The sequence below is a fragment of the Rhinolophus hipposideros genome (genome assembly GCF_964194185.1).
Source record: "Rhinolophus hipposideros genome assembly, chromosome: 15".
Classification (NCBI taxonomy): domain Eukaryota; kingdom Metazoa; phylum Chordata; class Mammalia; order Chiroptera; family Rhinolophidae; genus Rhinolophus; species Rhinolophus hipposideros.
Window position 1 is genome coordinate 26,902,221 of NC_138061.1, and position 24,597 is coordinate 26,926,817.

General features: G+C 35.6%; 1 protein-coding gene across 2 annotated transcripts in view; it reads left to right on the plus strand.

Annotated features, from left to right (window-relative positions):
- Window positions 1-24,597, plus strand: part of TM9SF3 (transmembrane 9 superfamily member 3) — a 55,401-nt gene that overhangs the window by 6,458 nt on the left and 24,346 nt on the right. For both annotated transcript variants that reach the window (XM_081075063.1, XM_081075064.1), the window contains exons 2-7: window positions 2,973-3,168; window positions 11,484-11,606; window positions 15,252-15,412; window positions 16,423-16,500; window positions 21,111-21,242; window positions 22,814-22,980. In XM_081075063.1, the coding sequence (XP_080931189.1) occupies window positions 2,973-3,168; window positions 11,484-11,606; window positions 15,252-15,412; window positions 16,423-16,500; window positions 21,111-21,242; window positions 22,814-22,980 (857 nt within the window). The remainder of the gene's footprint in view (window positions 1-2,972; window positions 3,169-11,483; window positions 11,607-15,251; window positions 15,413-16,422; window positions 16,501-21,110; window positions 21,243-22,813; window positions 22,981-24,597) is intronic.

Genomic DNA, 24,597 nt, shown 5'->3' on the forward strand with positions numbered 1-24,597 from the left:
CGTGACCCTGAAATTATTTTAATCCTATGTTTCAGTTTGTATGAAATTAAATGAATGCCTATTTTAGCAAATACGAGTGTATGTGTTCAATTTTTTGGTCTTTTTAAAGGAATATGAGTGTTAGGATTTTAGAGAGTGTTTTGTGCTTATTTTCATGAGTTATATTTAAACATTTCTGTAGTCTCTCTCTCTGCAGGATTAATGGCAAGGCCATCATTAATAGGTCCTGTCACTCAGCATTCTAATCTGAAATAGATGTATTTTGTTACCTCCCCTTTCTTATTTCTCTAAAAGGATAGATACTATTGCAGTCACTGCATGTGTCAGTGCACATACTTCAAACTTATTTTGCTAAGTTGCTAGTAATGAACTTTATATTTCAGCATTTATTCAGTGTTTTTCTATCATTTATTAAATACTTTTGAATACATTATATTATGCAGAGAGCTTTTTGCTTGTTGAACAGATTTCAGTTCTAACACCAACTTGGTCAGTTGTTCAGTTGTTGTTTTAGAGCACTGTTTTGAGAATTCTTAACTTTTTTTTCCCTCCTCTCCCCCCCACTCCGGTTCAAGCCTTTGTTTCTCAGTCTAGTTGTATAGGACACAGCTCCCTGGCCCATGTTGGTATTTTGAGCCTTGCGCTCCCCTGGATGAGGCAGTCGGTCGCCGGCCACCAGCCGGCAGCTCATGGCAGCTCACGGCAGCTCACGGCATCTCACAGCAGCTTACGCCGGCCGCTCAAAACAGCCCAGCTCCAGGGAGAGCTGTTGTTCTCAATCTAGTGTAGAGGGTGCGGCTCACTGGCCCGTGTGGGAGTCCACCTGCAATCTCGGTGTTAGGAGCACAGTGCTCCAACCACCTGAGCCACCTGGCCACCCCATTGAGAATTCTTACATTATAGCCATATTATATTTATATCTATGTTTAGCAGATAAGATTACCTTGATTGATTAGTGCTTTGTGACCATGAGCATTGGATGGAAAAGTGCTGTCATACATATACTGGGGGTGCCAAAAAAATGTGTACAAGTGGACACTGGTCAACATTGCTCAAGCAGTAGTTGGCCGTAATCAGAAGTGTCTGGATGCTGATGGTAACCACTTTGAGCACCTCTTGTAATTGCAGAAGTCTAAAGTAATGTGCTCATCTTTTGTTATTGGTATATATTGAGTATTACAATTTTAATAGTTTTTTCCTCTCTTAAAATGTGTATACATGTTTTTGGCACCCTCTGTATTTGTCATCTGAATGGGGATGTATGGATACATCAGACCTTTGATTCATTCCTTCACACATGAAGATTATCTACAATTGTTTTCATGAATTCACTTGAAACAGCGTATGATTTTCTATATTGTTATTCATCCTGACCCTTCTCTGCCAAAGCAGAATTAATCATTCCTTTAAGTTGCTACGATAGCCATTTATTTCCTTAATTATAACACTTATTTCTTCAGTGTTAATCATCTACTTGTCTGGCTTCTCTGTATGGATCGTGAACTTAAAGGAAAGGACAGTATTTAATTTATCTGTATATGCTTGACACCTAACACTGTGCTTGCTACATGTCTCGTGGTAAAAAAGTGCGATAACTTATTGCCTTGATGACCTTGATGATGTCTTATGTGAACAGTGAGACATTATGTTTGAAGATGAGGTGATTACGTCTAAGTCCTAGGATGGTGGTGGTGTGACTCCACAGGCAGAGGCAGATGCTCTGGATAAAGTAGACAAGGCAATGTTTTGTGGAATGCAGAGGGACTTGGGGTTTGAACTCCATTCTGAGAGAATGGTGTCGCCATTAGAAAAACAAAGTCTGAGGGGGAGGATTTGGGGGGGATGAGTTTGGTTTTGGAGATGTTGGATTTTGATTGAAAATGTTTGTTTATAGCTTTAGGTGGAGGACTGGAGCTAAGGATTTGGTAGTTGGGCTAGCTGGATAGCTTCCTCTGTTATGTGATCCATAGCACCCTACTTCATTATAATTGTTTATCCAATGTCCATTTTCCCTTTAGGCACTGGGCAAGGAACATACCTTGTTCGAAGCTGTATCCTCTGTTACACAGTTATTGTTTGGCACATTGTAGACACTCAGTACATAATTGCTTAGTGATTTGACTTTTGCACCATTAGTTGACTTAAATTGTATCCTGTGTTGTCTTTATATTGCTAATTAAGGTTACTAGTTTTTAAATTACTTGGGTAAGTCTTGAGGAGATCTTAAAAATCTTTGGCAGATCCCCCAACTGGACCCTGGAAAGGTGAAGTCACCTACCAAAATTTGTTGGACCACACTCCAGATTTAGCTACATAGAGTATTCACTGATGGGTAGAGCCATAGCTTTTTATTCAAAGAAATATACATAGTATATTACATGTCTTTCAGTTTGAGGAAGGGGAGTATAGAATGATGGCCTGAATGAACTATGGAGATTTCACAGTATGGCTTTCTCTTCCTCTTGTTTAGTCATTTCTCTCCTCTCTAGTTCTGTGACCAATGAAAGGAGATGCAATTTTATTTGTGCTTGCTGGCAACATTAGATTTTTTGAATTTCTAATGATTAACATGAGGTTTGGATAAGCTGTTGATTTTGTTTCCTCCTTCCGGGTCAAGTTAGCATGGTGAATCATGTTGGTTCTGGGTTTACCATTATTTGCTAATATAAGTGATCATTATAAGCATGCTTTTGTGAGCTATTGAACTTTGTTTAAACAATAACTTCTGTAAAACAAAGTTTGGAAAAGGTGGATCTGCCTGAGAACACAATCAAAGAATATAATTTTAAAATTTACCAAGTTTCATTTTTAAGGTGTGGACATTGATCATCAGATTAAAATAAACTTTCAGTATTTTATTTTATAGCTTCCCAAACAGGGTTAGCACACTTTTGTTTAGAAAAAAATAATAACTATTCCCTTAATTTGCATTAGATTTAAAAAAACCCTCTTATTTGCCTTTTTTGTTTCAGTATCAAGATAAGGAGGAAGTTGTCTTATGGATGAATACTGTTGGGCCCTACCATAATCGCCAAGAAACATATAAGTACTTTTCACTTCCGTTCTGTGTGGGGTCAAAAAAAAGTATTAGTCATTACCATGAAACTCTGGGAGAAGCACTGCAAGGAGTTGAATTGGAATTTAGTGGTCTGGATATTAAATTCAAAGGTAAGTAAACCTTAATAGTCCTTATAATACAAATTAGATTTTGAACAGTGTTTCTCAACTTTGGCACTATTAACACTGGGGCCGGATAGTTCCTTTTTCTGTGGGGCTGTACTGTACATTATAGAAGGGTCAGCAGAGCCCCTGCCTTCTACACAACGGATGCAAGTAGCACTCCAGTTGTGACTACTAGAAAAATCTTCAGATGTTGCTAATTGCCCTTGGTTGAGAACCACTGCTCTAGACTCTAAGAAATGTTTTAATCTATAACTTAAGTGTATTGCATTTAGAAAAGTATGTTAGTAACTAACAAATATTATGTGGGATATTTATAAAATAATAAATAATTGTTAATAAAATTATATTTCTCTAGCATACTTCTTTCTATACTTTTTCTTTTTTTTTAAATTTATTTATTGGGTTGACAATTGTTAATGAAATTACATAATTTCAGGTGTACAATTCTGTATTACATCATCTATAAATCCCATTGTGTGTTCACCACCCAGAGTCAATTCTCCTTCCATCACCATATATTTGATCCCCCTTACCCTCATCTCCCTCCCACATACTTCTTTCTGAAAGGTGTTTTCTAGTAAACCCTCTAGTGAGTGGACATATGTGATTGGGGAGGGCTTTCACAGATTCATAATGGAGTAATTGCTGAAGTACAAGGGATATAGTGGGTTATGTGGATACCTACAATTTTTGTGTAAATCCTCAATTTCAGACTTGTACCATTGGCTTCGAATGTATTTATCAGTGTTGTATTAGTTTACTCTCTCAATATTTGTAGGACAGTGTGGTTTTAAATTTTAAGTCAAAGACTTGTTAAAATTGGAAAAAATCTTCCCTATCTCTTTATTATTCAGGTATTTGTTTTATCAGGTCCTCTGAGTGTGTTCATATTTTGTATTTTCCTCTGTTAAGTTTGTTAGATAATGTATTTCTTGCATAGACATTTTAAATCTGGTAAGCAGAAGCTTAAATAATTGAATTTTTGCAGGATCTTTGATTAGGTGTCTTGATTTTTGAACAGAGCTTGGATCTTGTAATCAGGAGCTTTGAATTTTAATCCTATATCTTTTACTGTATTGGTTTTAGTAAAGTTGTTTACTCCAATTTTGACTTCATTGTCTACATGTGTAAAATGAATAGTAACTGACTTTTTTAGTACTTTTAGGTGGTGTATATGAAATGACATTTTAAAGATAATATTTAACTTCAATTTAAGTGTTGTTCTTGTTTTCAGAATATTTTTTGTTGTTGAAAATAGACATACTTGCATTCCTTTTTTCCCCATTATATTCCTTGGGGCTTAATTATAAAATTAACTTGTAAATTTAAACCACAGTGGCCTGGCCTGTAACTTCATATATGAATTATTGTAAACATGTGCTGAGGCTTGTGTTTCAATTTAATCAAATAACTTAAATATTTGATTACAAATAAGGAGAAAACTTAGACTAGAATGTGTGATCTTTGAGAAACTCAGTACTACATCTGTTCACATACTTTCTCCCTTTCCATATTTGGTGCACATTTTTAGCTTATTAAAAAGAATCAGAGAAAGAAAATAGGCAGAAACCCTGAGTCTTACTTTGCTACTATTGACAAATTTCATCACTTTTTGAAATCCTCACCTGTATTTACTAAAGAAGAGCACTCATTCAGTTGTTTTAACCTTTCTTAGTTCCTTGAGGCTGAGATGGAAAGATTGTTTAGATAGAGGGTGACAGTTTTCATGGGTTATCAAAATGAGATTTCTTTCCCTTTTAGACTAAGCTCCTTCAGATTAAAAGAACAAGAACTGGCCAGGTATTATTCCCCAAGAGCTGGCAGTTCCTTGGAGTCTTGTCAACTCTGTACTTCCTGTCAACTCTGTACTTCCTGTCAACTCTGTACTTCCAGCGTGGATATGCTACTAAGGGAGCTGATAAAATTAAGTGGTCCAGATGAAATAGAAAATGCTGATTAGATTCCTCTTTCCACTGTAGGCCCTTGCTTACCCTGTTCAGAGATAAAGTTGCTTATTCTTTGAAAAGTGTTTTACGAGGTTTCCTGGTTGTTATTTATAGTGTAGAATTTTAAAGGCTGGATGCACCTGAGAGATTGTCTCCTCTGATTTCCTCTCACGGAGGAGGCGCAGAGGAGATACATCTCAGCATACCAATAATGTGTTGGAAATTGGAACATTCTGGCCCTGTGTGAACTGTAGAAATACTTACATTGTTTATCTTTTTTCCCTCAAGTATTGGATTTTTAAATGTTCTTCTGTAAGCATATTCCAATAAAAACTTTTGGAAATACTGTGAAGCTAGAAACCACACACACACACACACACACACACACACACACACATATGTGTACACATACTTTTTTTTTTAACCAATTAGAGTCTGTCGAGCTAAGTGAATTGGTGGTATTTCATAAAATTATGGTCACTCAATAGACCATTTTAGGGAACTGATAGTTCTGAACACTTGGGCAGTTTGTGCCTACATGCTTTGTATGATAATTGGTTCATTATGAACATTAGGTGATCTGGAATAGTAATTCCTACTGGGGAAGATTGCTGTCCACTCCCCTTTCCCCTCATTTGAGAATTATTGCAGTGTAATGAATTGATGACTTCTAAAGGATTCCTTTCTCCCATTTAATTTGCTGATCTTCCCTTGAATTTTCTGTGAATATCCCAGCTTAACAGAGGGATGAAATTATTTTACAAGTACTACTTCTGCTTCTCTAGAGTGGAATGGTAAGTTGAGAGTACTGCATGCAGATACAGAGAAATGCCAAGGGTTGCTTAGAGCCTTATATATTTTTAGTTCAGGGATTCTCAATCTTGGCTTCTTTCATTCTCAAAATAAGTTCATGAAGTATTTTATCCCTATTTTGCAGATGAGGAAATTGGGGCCCAGAAGTTAAGTAACTTGTCCAAGGATTCTCAGATGGAAAGTGGTAGAGTGAGGATTTGAACGCAGGCAGCTCAGCACTAGAGTTTGAGCTTTTAACCGCTATGCAATATTTCAGGCCTGATTACCGAAGGGTGAAGAAAGGGGTTGGGTGTGGCAGGTCCGTTCATTCAGCCTGAAGATTTTTACTTAAGGTAATCCCCCCACCCTGTTTTCTGTCCCTGGATTCTACTCTCCCTGATTCTGGAGCCTCTCTGGTGAAGCTCACCAGGGGAAAGTGTCTCTGGTCTATTGCAGGGGGAAGTGAGGCAGTTCATCCAGCTGTGTGATGGGTGGAAGAAGGGACCTGGGAATGAAGCCCACCGTGAACATGTTTTTGTACAATCTCCCTATGTGTTCAGCTGTATGTCTGTCCCTTACCTTTCAACATCTGTGTTGCCTGCAAGTGCTGAGTGTCTTTTGTGTTCTATGGCGCCAGTTTCCTCCCTTCTGTTATGGTGTCCTCTGCTTTATTAGTCATTTGCCATCTTCCATTTTTTCCATTTTCCAAAAACTTGCTGAAATATTTTCTCACTGTCTTCTTTTTGTCCGTGTGTACTTACATCCTTTTTATTTCTTTACTGACATTTTGATAAGAGTTTCAGGAAGGAAAAGACACATACTTGTGGTTAATCTGCCTTGGTTAATTGGAAGGCTGAGAACTTGATGCAGTGTTTTGTCCTCTCGGTTTCAATCAGTGTTTTAGCTAGACCAAATACTTTCAGTCTTCTATTGAATCTCGAATCTAGGTATTTTGAATTCTTGGTATTAGCAATTCCTTAAACCTTGTGCTAACTGCAAGTTTGAACAGCATATGGGCTTTTTATAAGTTCGTATTCAAACCATTGATAACATTGTTCTCTTCTAGATTGCTTCAGTTTTGTTTTCAAAGGAATGTATGTGTATGTGTTTTTTCTTCTCTTAATGATACAAGATCAGTGTATAAATTTAGAATCTACAGAAAAATACAAAGAAGAAAATAAAAATCACCTGGATATAATTACTATTAACATTTCTTCCATCCTTCTGTCTCTCTACATTCATCCACATTATTTAAATTTGTAAAAATTGGTTCATGTTATACATATATGATTTCAAAAACTTGTGTTTAATGCTTTTATAGTGTTTATTATGTGCCAGATACTGTTCTAAGCACTTACTCATTTAATAAGTTACGGATAAATTAGTTTATACCCTTTTTTTTCTTTTTTAACATCATAATGAGCTTGTCCTCATATTGTTAATTACTCGTTTAAAAATGTGTTTATATAATATTCTATAACTTGGATATTATAATTTGCCCCATTTCCCAATTACAAGATATTCTGATTTCCTTCCTTCCTTTTTTTTTTTTTGCTATTGGAAATAATGCTTTTGGCTATCTTAGCATATAAGTATTTTCATGCGTTTCTGAATCTTTTGTTAAGATAAATTCTTAGAAGTGGAATTACTGAATCAAAGGGTATAAACATTTTTAAGGTACTTCTTGATACATATTGACAAATAACCACCTAAAAAAAACTGTACAGTATATACTGCCAGTCAGGTAGGTCATTAATACTCTTTATATGTGATTGAATAACTGAGAATATACTAGTTTTTCCAGTCCCCCCTTTTTTAATTCAGCAATTTTTGAATGCTTACTGCATTTCAGCAGTACGTTAGGCTCTGTATACCAAAACCTAACCAGAAACTCTGGCCTCAGGCATCCATGGGCCCTCTGAAATTGTTCACATACTTTTGTGTGAATGTGCATTTTTGGAGGGCAAGGGAGATATTACTTTCATTGGCTTCTCAAAGGGATGTGTGCCCCAAGGAAACTTAACACTGCCTGTGAATATATTGGCACTTTTAATCCTTTGTACAACTCTGGGAAAGAAATAGCATAGATGTTATCTCTGTTTTACAGTTGAGGCACCTGAGGTTCACAGAAGTTAAATGACTTGCTTTTATTCACATGGCTCGTAGGTAGTGGAACCTAGACTAAAACTCTAGTTTCTGCCCTTTTCTCTGTAAGTTTTTCTGTAGTGACTTCATGAGAAACTTTGCCAAGTGCTGCTGAATTTTAGGTAGAACATTTCTGATTTTTCAATCTAATAATGCTATCAAAAGAGAAAGTAAAGTAAGGCATGATACAGTCTTAGAGAATGCATAAGTAATTATCCCATTCTTTGCTCAGTGCTTTCACTGTCCATTCAAGTATTAAATCTAGAATGTTGGGAATTGGTGACAGACTTACTGATAGATAGCTTTCTACTCTTGCTTTCTGTTTGAAAAATCAGTATTAACATTTCCTACTTAGTAACTTTTATTTCCCCCATAAAAAGTGTTTACATTGGTAAAATCTTAGTTGTAGCCTCTTCAGAATCCAGAGGTGTGTATTTCCTCTGAGAGGGGTATACCGTATTATAATTTTAAAGCAGTGATTTATGGTGATAGATGATTCAGATGGTTTTCTGGTTATATGGAATGCTGAATAATGATTTGGCATCTTGTTATCTTCCAAGTGACCCCCTCCCGAGAGAAGTGCTGTTTTCGTTGAGCCGTCAGTCTCTGCAGTTATTTGGGATGTTTGTATTTGTCTACATGTCTGCAGGAGGAATTTCATTCAAACATGGCCAGCCAGGGCCCATTTTATAGCCTGGCATAATGGTAGTTTTTTCTTTTCATTATTCCACCGCATTTGTTTTTTAGAGTTTGCATCAGTGAAAGATACTCTTCAAGACCTCTTGGCAATCCTTCTGAGATACTCTGCTCATTTCACCTCACACACCACATACACACACACACACACTCACATCCATGTATATGTGCATACTCTGATCTACTTAGTGATTTCCTTTACCAAATAAATGGAAAATCATGCTCTTAAAATTTGTTAAAATTTTTTGTTTGCTTAGTACTATATGCAGGGTACTGAGATAGGCATAGCTGGGGGTGAAAAGGATATAATCAGTTATAGACACAGCTCTCAAGATCTGATGTTCTTTTTGAAGAGCGAAGGTAGGTCTAGGTCCATAGGGAGGTATGGAGAGAAAGCCATGGGACTTCAGAGAAAGGGGCAGGCTGTGGGGTTTGAGAGGTGCGAGGCCTGGGGAGTCAGGAATTACTCTGTGGAGAAGAGGGTGTAGGGAGTGGGAGAGATTTTAGGATGGAAATTTGAGGTGGAGTTTACAGCCTAAGCAAAATTGTTCAGAGGCCAAGAGAACACGTTTGAACGTTTGTGGGAACTGCAGGTAGTTGAGTATGGCTACAGTATAGGGAGAGAGGCTCCTGGAGAGTTGGAAAGAGAGTTGAACTAAAGTTCAGACAGAGAGGAATCTTTTAAAGGCTTTATTTAGATAAATGTCATATTGTGTATCTCAGAACTTCATACCTAAAACTACCACACTGTTAATGAAGATTATCAGTGAATGTCTGATTGTAACTGCAAGGAATTTGGTGGCTTTGTAGAAGTACCTGGGATGACTCCCAGAGCCAGCGCAGCCATTTGTTGCGGCTCAAACCTGGCCCTTCCTGTGGTTCTCCCTCTCGTTCTGTGGCTGTGGTTGCCTGCTACCCTTTGTGCAGCATCACAGTCCATGGAAATCCCATTTGGAGACCTCTTGCTGCCAGTTCTCCTAGTTCCTGCTGTAGGAGCTCTGTAGCAATCTCTGTCCTAACCCTCCTTTCCTTCTTTGCTCAGCTTCAGTTTTTTGCCCTTATGAAAATCCTAAATTCCGTGCTGTCTAAAAGGGCCTGAGTAGAAAGGAAATCTGTGTTGGAGCCATTGTTGTTGGAGACAAAGCAGTTTTTTTCTACCACTTTGAGAATGAAAGTATTTCCCTGTTCCTTTTTTGTGAGACTGCAATGTTTCCTGCCATCTTTGGTGTTGTAGTTTTGGAGTACCCCTCTGTGCTGAGCTATAATAAGGGGGAGCTGTTCTCTCTGATGAGGATTGGAGGGATATGTGGCTGGTGTCTAGAGTTACAATGCAGATTGCTGTTTTTCGTAGAAATAATATTACAGATGTTGCTGGTGTCTAGAGTTACAATGCAGATTGCTGTTTTTCGTAGAAATAATATTACAGATGGCTATTAGTAATGGTACAGCTGCAGTTCATGTTTAAGAAGTTTTAATCAACATTTAAGACATTTAAAAATAAACAAAAAACAAAACAGAAACAGACTCAGATACAGAGTACAAATTGATGGTTGACAGATGGGAGGGGGGCTGGGGTTTGGATGAAAAAGGTGAAGGGATTAAGCAGTACAAATCGGTAGTTACAAAACAGTCATGGGGATGTAAAGTATAGCATAGGGAAAATAGTCAATAATATTGTGATAACTATGTTTTGTACCAGTTGGGCACTAGACTAATGGGGGGTAATCATTTCATAAATTATATAAATATCTAACCCCTATGTTGTATACTTGAAACTAATATAAAATAACATTCATGTCATAATTGAAAATTTAAAAAAAGAAACTTAACATTATTTCTTATGGGAAATTTCAAGTTCTAAACAACCGGTATTATAGTATAGGAAAACTTAAAAACGAACAACTGTGCTTTATTTTTTTGTTGTTTAAGATTGATTTCTTTTTTCCCCCTTAATTGCTTAAGTAACAATTTAATCTTTTGGATGGACATCTAGCTGTTTGGTTTCTTTTTGGGAGGGTTGTTTTGTTTAGAAATTAATAATCATAAGCACATTTTTGCGAGGTTTATGTTAGAGACCATCTGAACAGTATTATGGTTGCAGTATTTTTGAAAGCAGTCAGGAGTTGAAATGACTCCTCTCTAGGGAACTTTCTGGTAATTTATAAACAGTGCTGCCTGCTAGATAGAGGTTTGCATTTTAATCTTGCTAATTATGAAGAGTCACTGGGATTCCTCGTAGAATCTGTGGCCTCTAGTGACTTGCATTTCCAAGAATGTTCAAATGAATATTTATCTCAGAGACCTTTTTTTAATCTTAGAGATCTTACAGCTAGAAATTGTTAGCTCTATTTAAGGTCATATTCTTGAGTTTTTGTATATATATATTAAATGAAAACTTCCCTGTGTATTTTAAGCTTTTTTATATTTGTTTTTTTAAATCAATTCATTTTAGAGTTACTTTGTAAATGCTCTTATACAATTTTTTTATGTAAGGAATGATTTCTTCACTTAGTAAGATAATTTTTAAAATAAAGATGATTAAAATAAATAATTTTAATTATTGAAAAGTCTTAAACATACACAAAAAAGAAAGAATTGTGTACTGAAACCTCAGTATTTTTCACCCAGATTAAACTGTTACGAATGGCTTTTTCTTTTGTTATTTTTCCTATAACTATTTTGCACACCAGTGTGCTAATTTGCAATTTTTATTTTATGCAGATGATGTGATGCCAGCCACTTACTGTGAGATTGACTTAGATAAAGAAAAGAGAGATGCATTTGTGTATGCCATCAAAAATCACTACTGGTACCAAATGTACATAGATGATTTACCAATATGGGGTAAGTATTGTATGTTATCTTTTAAAGTTTGGGAATATTTGCATAATAAGCAAGGTTTATGTAATGACTTTGTTAAGGTGATTGTATACTGAATCAGGAAATGTGTTTTCACTATTTTCCATAGAATGATTTTAATACCAATTTTATAGTCCCTTGTTACCTGAAAGGTTTTTGACATTGCCAAACCTTATATGAAACTCCTTCAAAATACAACTGTTATGCAATATATCTTTTCAGATTCAAAGGATTAAAAGGTGCTTTGAACAATCCAAAATATCCCTTTTCCCCATTTTCCTGATACCTTATTTTTACTTATACTATCAAATACAATCAGAGGAACTAAATGGGATTTTGAAGTTTTATTCTGGCTTTCACTCATGTGGAACTGTGGTAGTATGTCTTAGATGTATTTTACTGAATGATTTATTTTGCTCGTTCCTACATTATTTTCCAAAACTGTTTATGTTTAAGATTGTTTTTAAGTTTTCACTGTTTAGATTTTACGTGTAATTTTTTTATGTTTAGTTTGTTTATCTGTATTAATAGAGAAGAGCTATGGCATAGTTAATAAATACAACCATCTGCATAAATACAAACCTTGTTTGTTTTGGACTTGATTAAATTATTTAAATTGTAAAACACAGCCAGCTATCATAGCCAGCATGTTTGATCACATTTTTCTGTTAGTGGTTTTTCTGTTAGGCTTTTTTTTTTTTTTTTTGGGGGGGGTGGATCTTTCAACACCTGTTCTTATATATAATTAATATTCTGATTATTAAAATTGTTAGCAGACTACTATATTCATGAGCAGCAAACAAAGAGTGAACATATCAGATCAGAGTTTAGGATGGTACTAAGATAAAATTTATAAGAAAGTTAATCTCAAGATATAATTGTATGTATCATCATTACTCTGTTGCATGTTAATTAGGTATAAATAGTAAGCATTTCATATAAACGACTGTAATTAGTATTACATTAACAGACATTTCTGTGATCAGCTCAGAGGGTAGCAGGAAAATGTGCTAAAAATTCACTGATGATTTCTGAGCCTGTATGGTTCAGGAGAAGAACCCTTTAGTCTGGGTTTCCTTTTTGTGTGTGTGAGAGCAGGTTTCATTCTCCTGGTCTTTGCACTGCTTATGGGTTTCTTCTCTGGGACCTTAGGATTTTTTGAGTCATTTCTGTGGGCCTCCTTAGCAAGATGCAACTGTGCTTTCCTGTTTTAAGATAAATCTTTTTTAGCCCTGGGATTCCAGGGTCTGCCATGTTTAGGGGAGATGCTTTTGGGTGTCTTAGAATGTCTAAATCATGAGAATCCTTGTCAGAAAAAAAAAATTCTTAGCTGGCTTTTGTTGGGGTAAAGATTTCAGTCTTTGTAAAGCCCCTTGGAGAATAGCTTCTTACTTGGTGTAAATGTGTCTCCATCCCCAGAGTTTTTGGAGTAGATAGGTAATAAACCTTGATAAAATTAACTATTAGAAGGATTACAATATCCCTCTACAACACCAAACAAACCAAAACTGTGTTCCTTGAATTTGTACCAATTAGAGAGAACAACTTTAGTTAGTAAGCAAATAAATAACCTTTAATAAAAAAACAATCTTTTTATTCCCCCTAATACTGTAATGCGATGCATCGACCGTAGAGGGAAGGCCCTAAGGAGTAACTTAGAGCATAAGCCTCTTGGGAAGTATATAGGCTTGGATAGGGAACATTGGGTAAATAAATAGCTGACAGTATGACAGCGTCGGCGAGCGATAGAGATCCTCAGCTCTTACCTGCTACCCTCACACTGTTTGGGTCTTCCCATTCCGGTATCCCAAATCATGACCATAATGATCACTTTATTGCCTCATTACCATTAATCTTCAACACTTTCATTTTTTTTATTGAAGTATAGTTGACTTACAATATTATGTTAGTTTCAGGTGTACAATATAGTGATTCAGTGTTTATATACATTGCGCAGTGATCACTACGATGAGGCTAGTTACCTTCTGTCACTAGCATTACAGTGTAATTGACTGTATTCTCTGTGCTGCCTGTTTCTTCCTGTGACTTATTTATTTTATAACTGGAAGTTTGTACCCCTTAACACCCTTCACCTGTTTTGCTCATCGCTCCATCCCTCTGGCAACCACCGGTTTGTTCTCTGTATCTATGTATGAGTGTGTTTCTGTTTTGTTTGTTTGTCTTGTTTTTTAGATTACACATATAGATGAAATCATATAGTATTTGTCTTTCTCTGTCTGACTTATTTCACTTAGCATAATACCATCCAGGTCCGTTTATGTTGTTGCAAATGGCAACATAATTCTTTTATATTGCTGACTAATATTCCACTGTCCACGTACATACATACCACATCTCCTTTATCCATTCATCTATCAGTGGACACTTAGGTTGCTTCCATCTCTTAACTATTGTGAACAATGCTGCAGTGAACATAGGGGTGCATTTGTCTTTTTGAATTCGTTTTTTCATTTTCTTTGAATAAATACCCAATTGCTGGGTCGTATGATAGTTCTATTTTTAATTTTTTGAGGAACCTTTATGGTGTTTTCCGTAGTGGCTGCATCAGTTTACATTCCTACCGACAGTGTAGGAGGGTTCTTTTTTCTCTACATCCTCACCAACACTTATAATTTTTTGGTTTTTTTATAATAGTCATTTTGACAGGTGTGAGGTGGTATCTTCATTGTGGTTCTGATTGTGTTTCCTGGTGATTTGTAATGTCGAGCATCTTTGCATCTGCCTGTTGGCCATCTGTATGTTTTCTTTGGAAAAATGTCTGTATAAGTCGTCTGCCCATTTTTTAATCAGATGGTTTGTTTTTTTATGTTTAATTGTATGAGTTCGTATATTTTGGATATTAACCTCCTATCAGGTTATAGGATATATGCAAATATATAACCTCCTATATGCAAATATCTTCTGGACAGTAGGATGCCTTTTAGTTTTGTTGATGGTTTTCTTTGCTGTGCAAAAAGCTTTTGAGTTTGATATAGTCCCATTATTTTATTTTTGCATGTATTGCCCATGCCTGAGGAGACATAATCCAAAAAAATATTGCTATGACTGATGTCAAAAAGCTTACTGCCTATGTTTTCCGCAAGGATTTTTATGGTTTCTGGTCTCCTTTCATTTTAGTGACTTCCCAGTGATATGTCCAGAACATGAGGTGTAAAGAGGAGGAATTTTTATTTTAAGTTTTGGTACCATATCTACATATTGCAGCTTACTGGACTGGAGCTCTTGGTTTTAATTTTAGTTTGACCACTACTAACTGGATAACCTTGCCAGAATGTGATACAGCACTTCTTTGAAATTTTGGAATATTAGGGAATCTACACATACGTATATGGTGATAATTATTATAATGATACTAAGGACAAAGCATGAACTTCGAGGATCAGATTAGTGATAGGTTATGCTGAGCTGTTTGTCACTTTTTTTTTTATCGTGGTTTGTGTTTGCCTGGTAGTTAACAAAGAGTAGAAGTCTTGCCTGCATTTTTACCTTGTTGTATGAGGAATAATGGTAATATTGGTTTTTTATGAAAACATTGCCTGACGTTTTGGTTCTAATGTATTTTAAATATTAAGTGACATTACCTTGTATAAAGTGTTACTTCTTTTGTAGGTATTGTTGGTGAAGCTGATGAAAATGGAGAAGATTACTATCTTTGGACCTACAAAAAACTTGAAATAGGTTTTAATGGAAATCGAATTGTTGATGTTAATCTAACTAGTGAAGGAAAGGTGAAATTGGTTCCCAATACTAAAATCCAGATGTCATATTCAGTAAGTATTAAAATAATTGTATACAGGGAGAAGTGTTTATGATCTAATATCAATAATTAGGTTTGTTTTACAACTTTAGTAAATGAAAATGTAGCTTCAAATGGGATGACACAGAATATTATTAAACTGTATTTCCTCAGTGTATGTAAGTAAGCCTCCTAAGAGCAGGGAGAAGATTTGCTTCAGGTCTGTAGTATTAGGTAACAGTTATGCATTTGCAGGACCTCCCATTTGCTCCAGCAAAGATTACCATTATTACTGGGCAGCTGGCTAAGCCAACTATGTATTCTCACGGTTACGTTTTTAGATGGCAGTGTTCGTTGTGGTCTCTCTGCAGATAGAGATGATGTTGTATTGAAAATTGCTGGATAGTTTACCATATTGTGCTTTATCAGTTAGAATAAGATACTCCTGCAGAGTAAGAGCTTGTTAGAGTCCTTTGCAACTGTCAAGTTAATTCTGTTTCCTTAGGAATAAAAATAGTGGAAAGAAGAGAAATCCAGTGTAGGTAGCCACCTGTTTTTTCCTTGAACTGGAATGTGTCAATTGGCTAGTAGCCAGTTTTGAAAGTTTTTCAAGCTTTGTGCATATGTACCTAATGCAAATACTAGTTGTATAAGTGAACTAATGCAGAAATTTGATAATTGTAATAAAACTATTATAATCTAAAGATAAAAACATGTAGATTCTTACTTTATTGGTCTAATTAATTGAATTCTTATCACATTTATCAGGTCAGAGTATATAAGTCAGCAATAGTTAATAGTCCTTGAAAAACGAAATGATCCCTCTAAGTAAAGTTGTAAGTTTTGTTATTATACAAAGAGAGGAGAGTTAGTATTTTATATTTTATACATGCTTCACTTTCTGAAGTTGGTAGTACCTTTCCACCATTTCTCTAGTTTCTTATTGTGTAAGTGTGTAAATCTTTAAATTTTGCTCAAGAGTTTGGCGATAAGATTATTAATTTATTTACTGGCCTTGATTTTCAAATGAAAATTTTTTTTCAGGTAAAATGGAAAAAGTCAGATGTAAAATTTGAAGATCGATTTGACAAATATCTTGATCCATCTTTTTTTCAACACAGGGTAGGTAAACTGTGTGTTTTAAGACATTTGATATGTGCTCCAATCAATAACAGACATTAATGAGCATCGCCAGATGTAGGGGTGTGGGTTTCAAAGACCAAGGTATAGCAGTGTAGGTGGTGAGAAGATGTCAGGTTATGAGTATATTTTGAAGGTAGGGCCAGCAGAATTTCCTGATGGATAGCAAGATAAAGAAAGGTTGAGAAGAACTCTTGAGTTTTCTACCTGAGCAGCTGTTAGCATGGAGCTGCTATCACTGAGGCAGAAAGGATATTGGAGGGGAAGATCAGAGTATAGTTTAGGACCTGTTAATTTGAAATGTCTGTAAGACATCCTAATGGAGATACTGACCAGCTAGTTGGGTATATCAACCTGGAGTTCAAAAAAAAGTTCTGGGTTACAGATACAAATTTTGTAGCCTTTGGCATATAGATGGTATTTGCAGCTATGAGACTGGATGCAATTACCAGGGAATAGTGAAGAATACCAAGGACTGAGTGTTGGGGGCAATAATAAAAGTTTAGGAACAACAGGAGAAAACAGTTAAGGGCTCTGAGGTAATACCAGTAAAGAAGGGGTGGTGGTGGTAGGGGAGAGATTGTATGATATTCTGGAAGCCAAGAGAAGAAAGTGTATCATGGAGGATAGAAAGATAGTTCTGGATTGTTGCTGATGGGTCGAGTAAGATGAGCACTGAAAGTGACTGTTGGATTCATCTGGAGTCAACGGCTTGACAAAGCAGTTTTGGTGTAGTGGTGGGGCAGACTCTGAACAGAACTGGTAGAAGAGGATGGAGGAGAGGAAATGAGGACAGCAAGCTTGGCTGCCAAAGGGAGCAAAGAAATCTTGTAGGGACCAGTAGAAAAGATGGAGTCAGGAGATGTTTTGTTTTTTTTTTTGAGATGTAAGGAAAACATGTTTATGTCTTGACGAGCTTCTTTCATATGTGGATGAGGTTCAGTAGCAAGTGCATAACTGACGGTACAGGAGCAAAGGGGTAGGAGGATTCCTGTGGCATTTTCCTTACTTAGGCGGTAGGCGATGGGATCTATTGTCTAAGTGTAGAGATTGTTTCTTATACAGTGACTACACGTACATACTTTGGAGCTCAAGCTGAATACAAAGTCTGTCTCTGCCACTTACTTAACCGTGATCAAATTACTCAGTTCTTTAGCTTCTGTCTCCTTAGTAGTAAAGCAAGGATTATAATATCTGCAGAGCTGTTGTGAAATTCCATTTGATAGTGTATATAAAGCACCTAGTTCAGTGTTTGACAACATAGCAGGTGCTCAGTAAGCGGCAGCACTAGTGGGATAGCTATTTATTTCATGTTCTAAAATTGATGACAAACCTGGGGTGCTGCTTTAGGATTAGCAACAAACACTAGGGGGTGCTGGAGTCAGGAGTTTGTAGGGTTAGTAATCCCTTTGTGACAGCTGATCTCTTTATTATTTTTTAAAAATGCTGCCCTTGGTATAATAATTTCAAAATCACATAGTACTTCATAATTTTTGGAATAAAGGAATATAAAAGGTCAGGTTATTTGCACATTATAGTAGGTATTGGTTTAAAGTTCATATCTTTGATTCAAAAATGGAGAGTTTTGTTAGAAATTTTAGCATTATAGTGAAATCTTTCTTATTATTAAATAACTGTGTAAAACCTTTTCTCTTCAAAAATTTGAAATTGACTGAAATAAAATGTGAGTCAGACATGCAATTTTTTTCTCTCTTGTCCTTTTTTGGGTCATTCGTTTCCCAGGGTGGAAATAAAATCAAATCTTTGGAAAAGCCTATAGTTATGGACTGCTTTTATAAATTTTGAATGATACTTTTTAAATAATAAACTTAAATTTATATACTTTTTTGTACACCTGAAACTAATTTTTTAAAAAAGAAGCAATATGTCCAAGCCCTAAAGAAAACAAAATTATATACTTACTTTGCAAATATTTCAAAATATAGTGTATTCATTTTATTTATAATTTCAGTAGATATTCAATAAATAAATTATTGAATGAAGAAAGAAATGATCTTATGAAGAGGCAGAGGCAGTTGGCTGTCTCCTCTTTTTCAGGGAGAACCATAATTTGTCACTTGCCTAAAGTCTCAGGGTGGGTGACAAGAGCTAGGACTGCCCTTCATACTAGGACACAGCTCAGCATGTGAGCCCATGTTAAAATCTGTCCCAACTGCCTGAGACAGTACATCCTATGTGTTAAAAATTCTATGTATGTACATGGAGAAATTTAGAGTAGAAGTATATATTAATAACTGAAATATGTCAATGAGAGGTTTTATGGAAGAGAGGATTTTTGAGTTGGGCTTTAAACAGTAGATAGAATTAACAAAGGTGGGTAGAAGTGGATCCCATGTGAGAAGACATTATGAGGAAGATACAGAGGTAGAAATGAGTACGCTGTACTTGTGAGTCACTGCGGAAAAATAGGCCTGATTGGGATATAGGGTACAATGGAAAGAAAGGTTGGCAAGATAAGATGAGGTGGCCATATTACAAAGGGTACAGAATATTCGGGAAAATAGTTTAGAATTGATATGTGAGAAAATAGGGAATGTCACTGTAAGTTTGAGAATAGAAGAGTGATAACCTGAACATGCTGTTTCAGAAAGATTTGCTGGGTAACTTTATACAGGACAGATTGAGAGGAACGGAAGAGAGCAAAACGAGGTGGCAGAGGGTGTCATCACATCCCTGGAATGCTAGTTAAAAGTTCTAAGAGCCTGAGGAAGTCTCTGCTGAGGACCAAGAGCTGTTGGGAAAGTTCATGGAGGCTGGGAGGAGCAGCAGTCGGTGAAGTAGGATGGCAGTGTCAGCGAAGGTCACACGGGGCAGGGAGAGCAAGGAGAGTGGGGGCAGCTCATTGACCACTGAATCGGTTTAGTTCATTGCAGGAGGTAGAGAGAACTTTTGTGGGGCAAAGTGAGATTGGATTGTGTTTAGAAGTAAGTGACGGAAGAAGCGCCTGCAGTCAACTTGTTTGAAAAGTATTGGCATTGAAAGGAGGGAGGTAAGAAGATTGAAAGAGTGAGGGGACGACAGATCAAGCAAAGCAAACACTTTAAAAGATAATACTAATAACAACTTTTAATTTTTTTCAGTGTTTTATTACCGTGTTTCCCCGAAAATAAAACCTAGCCGGACAATCAGCTCTAATGTGTCTTTTGGAGCAAAAAATAATGTAAGATCAGGTCTTATTTTACTATAAGACCTGCTCTTATACTATAATATGATATGATATGATATGATATAAATGCTGGGTCTTATTTAATTTTTGCTCCAAAAGACACATTAGAGCTGATTGTCCGGCTAGGTCTTACTTTCGGGGAAACAGGGTATGTGCCAGGCATTATGCTGTATGCTTTATATTTATTACCTTGTTTAAACCATGTAACAACCCCAGGGAGTAGATACTATTACAGGTAGGGACCTTTAGAGGTTGCCGATGCTGGAGAAAGGTATAGTTTAGGGGTACAAAATGAGAGGGGGGTAAAACACCTCAAGGAGTTAAAGAAATCTAGAGCATAGTGGGAAGATTGATTTAAGAGGAGAAACACCTAGAAGATTGAAAGGAGACATGAAAGACTAGGAGGATAAGTGGCAGAAAAATAAATGAAATTGGGGATTTGAAGGGAGAAGAGAAATTTTGGAACTATTCCTAAGGAGCTCTTAGGAATTAAAATGTAAAGGAATTACTGGAGAGTGGGCCTGTTCCAGCAGGCCCAGTTGAAGTCAGATGCATTGAGTTCTGAGACACAGTCAGAGATACAGTAGTACCTTGTGATTATATGAACCAGAATTTGGACATAATTATATCCTGGACATAATTTTCTGACAAATGTATCGGTGAAATCAAAGTCAAGAGTGTTGGGAACATTGAGAAACTATAGAATACCTCAGTGTTCTCTGTAGCATGGACAGCTAACTTGGAAAGGAGTGACTAAGGACAGTGACAGGGTGGAGAGGAGGAACTGGGAGCAAGTCATTCAGGAAGGTGGCCTGAGTCCACGTCAGCCAGCTGTGATGGGTTAGTTTTGGTGTTTTAAGATTTTCAGGTGGTTCAGTTTGCAGGGAAGGGAACTAACATTTATTGAGTATTTACTGCTCTGTGCCAGACACAGTGCCATACTTTTTATATATGTTATTAAACCATACAAATCACAAGATAGTATTATTTCTTCATTTTTTTGATATAGGAAAACTGGGGTCACATAGCTAGAAAGCGACAGAGCCCCGACAAAAACCCAGGCCTGTGTGACTTTAAAGCTCATGTTCTTTCTCTGTAATGCTGATTAGTATATGCCATGTGGCCAAATTGTACTTTATTTGTATAATAAATTTGATTGTGAAAATCTGTGTAAATAATGTGGTTTTAGGGCAGCTGAAGCTTACTGTGAAAAAAGCCAATCTTTTTGTATAGAGAATACTCATCCTCAGTGTCTTAAGTTTGGATTTTTATGTAAAAATTTTAAGAGATTGGTTTTTTGTTTGCATTAACATCCCATTGTCATCATGGAACATGAATTTTGACTTATATTTGTGACTGATATTTTATGTAGTCAAAATAAAACTGATCTTTTCTGTTATTTTAGATTCATTGGTTTTCAATTTTCAACTCATTTATGATGGTTATCTTCTTGGTGGGCTTAGTTTCTATGATTTTAATGAGAACTTTAAGAAAAGATTATGCCCGGTACAGTAAAGAAGAAGAAATGGATGACATGGTGAGTAAACATTTTATATTGTATTGATAAAAATAATTTAATTCAGTATTATTTTGTATGTTGGAATAGAGAGCCATAATCTTGAGGTCAGATGAGTTTCAGAATTCAGAATTTTCAGGTTTTAGAAAGGTGTAAAACTCTCGGAGGGGTCTCTAATCGAATTTATTAATGTTTTTTTCCCAGCAAAATGTGAACATTCACCCTAAGTGGGATAAATAAACAGTATAAATAACCTCGTGTTAGTTCAGTCCAAATTTTTGCCACAAAATAAGGATATGTTAAACTTACGAAAGAAACTTTCAGTTTTCAAAGCTTGTGATTTCGAAATTGCAGCTATGAATTTGTAGACCTGTGTTGGATTTTTCTAATACTGTTAAATATGCATAAAATTCAGGGAGTGGGTAGAAAGATTAATTTACATTTAGTTTAATAGGTTCAGGGCAAGGGGGCTTGTTTTATAAATTCTTTTACTAAATTGTAGAACGATGTTGTAAAAAACATGTTCTGTAGAATGTTTATGGCTGTTTTATGCATCGTGTTTCCCTGAAAATAAGACCTAGCCGGACAGTCAGCTCTAATGCGTCTTTTGGAGCAAAAATTAATATAAGAAAAATTAATATAATATAAATAAATATATATATATATATATATTTAATTATAGTAAAATAAGACCGGGTCTTATAAGATCTGGTCTTGTGTAAGACCGGGTCTTATATTAATTTTTGCTCCAAAAGACTCATTAGAGCTGATTGTCCGGCAAGGTCTTATTTTCAGGGAAACACGGTAGATACGTTTCATCATTAAATAAGTTTGGAGAACAGTTAAATAGATTTAAATTTTAATATGCTAATGTATGTTGTGAAGTATTAGAGAGCAGATAAAATATTTGGTGCTTCTCAAACATATCTGACTAGAATCTTCCCCCCAAAAATGAGGTTATCTTGAGGGACTGATATTTATTAAGAAACACTGTTTTAGATACTCGCTTACTTAGGTTGAAAAGGAAAAATTGAATCCCTTTAGAAAAATACTATTTATTAAAAAATACTGTTATTTAATGGTCTGATATTTTTCCCATGTGATTTCTTCGATTCCAGGCTATAAAGGACATGTCTGCATTGTTAAGGCATCTAGTACTGGTTTTCATACTCTTCTCCTCCTGGCCCTGGTCATATATGATCACAGTCATGACATAAATGGCAAGAGTAGAGTGAAAGCAATGTTTAGACAGTCTGTGTGCTGTTCCCCCAATTTGACCATTTCTTTTTACTCCTAGACCATTTTCTTTTTCCATTCTTTGAGATTTTCTGAGCACAACTAGGAGCTACCTTCCTGGGCCTCAATAAAAGTTATTTAGTATAGTGATTATTTTAAATTGAAACTGTCTTTTCTCGATATTTTGAACCCTTTTAAATAGCTATAAGTTTGGAGGGAGGAAACTTAAACTGTGATTATAATTTTTCACCTATCTTCTGTATTTTAATTTCATTCTGAATTATTTTCTCTTCTCTCTACATATATATATATATATATATATATATATATATATATATATATATCTCCATATATAGGACAGAGACCTAGGAGATGAGTATGGATGGAAGCAGGTGCATGGAGATGTGTTTAGACCATCAAGTCACCCACTCATATTTTCCTCTCTCATTGGTTCTGGATGTCAGATATTTGCTGTGTCTTTCATTGTTATTATTGTTGCAATGATAGAAGATTTATATACAGAGTAAGTGCTTATATTTTATTACTTTTTTCTTGTTTTTGAATAGTTTTAATCATTGGCACCTTTGAAGTTAATCTTAATTAAGTAGATGCTTATTTCAATTACCTTAGAATTCAAATAGCGTAAATATCATTATCGCAGACAAATTAAATAATGAACAGTAATCTTCAGGTATAAATATATTTTTCTGTTACCTGCTGAAACTTAACTAGCCTTACTGAACATTTTGGTTGATTATAAAGGTTATGTTCCATTAGAAGTATGAGCAGAGTTACTTACAGTTCAGAGCTATTTGACAAAGTGAATAGGCAATTTTTGGAAAGCCGAAGATCTAATTAGATCTTCGTAAGAAGCACGTGGCTTTCACAGTTGCTAAATTAGTACTTCATATTTACTTCCCAAACTGGAAGACTCTAGAAGCAGGGTAAATAATAGTAAAAAGAGTGGTGAAGAAGGTACATGAAGTTAGAAAAATAATTGGATGACTATCCTGCTTTACATGCTTTCGGGTACATTTTATTCTTTGTGGACAAAACTAGTTGCAAGAAATTCTTGATTTGACGTTTTTGTATCATAAGAAATAGTACATTTACAAAGATCTCAAGTCCCTGTTGAAGGGTCCTATAACATTCTGCGTGGAGAACCACAACCTCAATGAAGCAAACACACTCTGAGCCTGAGTGGCAGAGATTATAATTCAGGCACTTCAGATGCTGTCCCATGAAGTTCGCAGTCAGAATGACACTAGTCTCCAGTTATATTTCATACCTCTATTTCAGTTCATAATGTATTCTTTCTTATATATATCTGTCATTTGGTGGACAAATTGTATATTAACTTTAACTATACTGCATTGCTGTTTATTCCACCAGACAGTAAGCTCTTAGAGAGGACTAGGTGTTAATTTATATTTGAATTCTCGAAGTACCTGTTTAAAGAACTTTGTGGGTGGAAAGTATTCAGTCAATGTTTGTTGGCTTAAGTGAATGTGTATTAATCAACAAAGATATTTCTCTTTAGTTTCTGTTGTATTCCCTAATATAACCTTTGCAGTTTATTTTCCATATAAGCTTTAAAATAATTGACCCAAACCTAAACTTCAATGTTATGGTGGGCAGTTCATATTTTAGATGAGCTAAATCCCAAATATAAGAAAAGCATTTCAGATCTACCAAGAAATCATGCTTTACATTAAATACTGGATTAACTCCGTCACGAATAAATGGACACTGACTATACTGTTATAGTCTTAGGAGCAACTGGTGAGTAACCTCTCCTAGAAACCAAGTTTTTGCTTGTTCCTTATCAAATGTTAGTGGTACAGTTTGGGAAATTCATATTTTAATGCAGAAATTCTTCTGCTTATGTAGAAATAAGAAACCCTGTCTAATAGATGGTGTTAGCAGGCAAGACATGCATCGTTATTTTAGTCTCTTATTACTATCAGTGGTTCTATGTTGTGATTATTTGAAGGGAACATACTTAATTACTTATGTGATAATTGCTAAAGCTATATTATTATGTCAAAGTGACTAACATTGAGGTTCCATGTTAGGTGCTTTATGCACATTAGCTCCTTTAATTCTTACATCAGCCCTGTGAAGACACTATTATTATTTT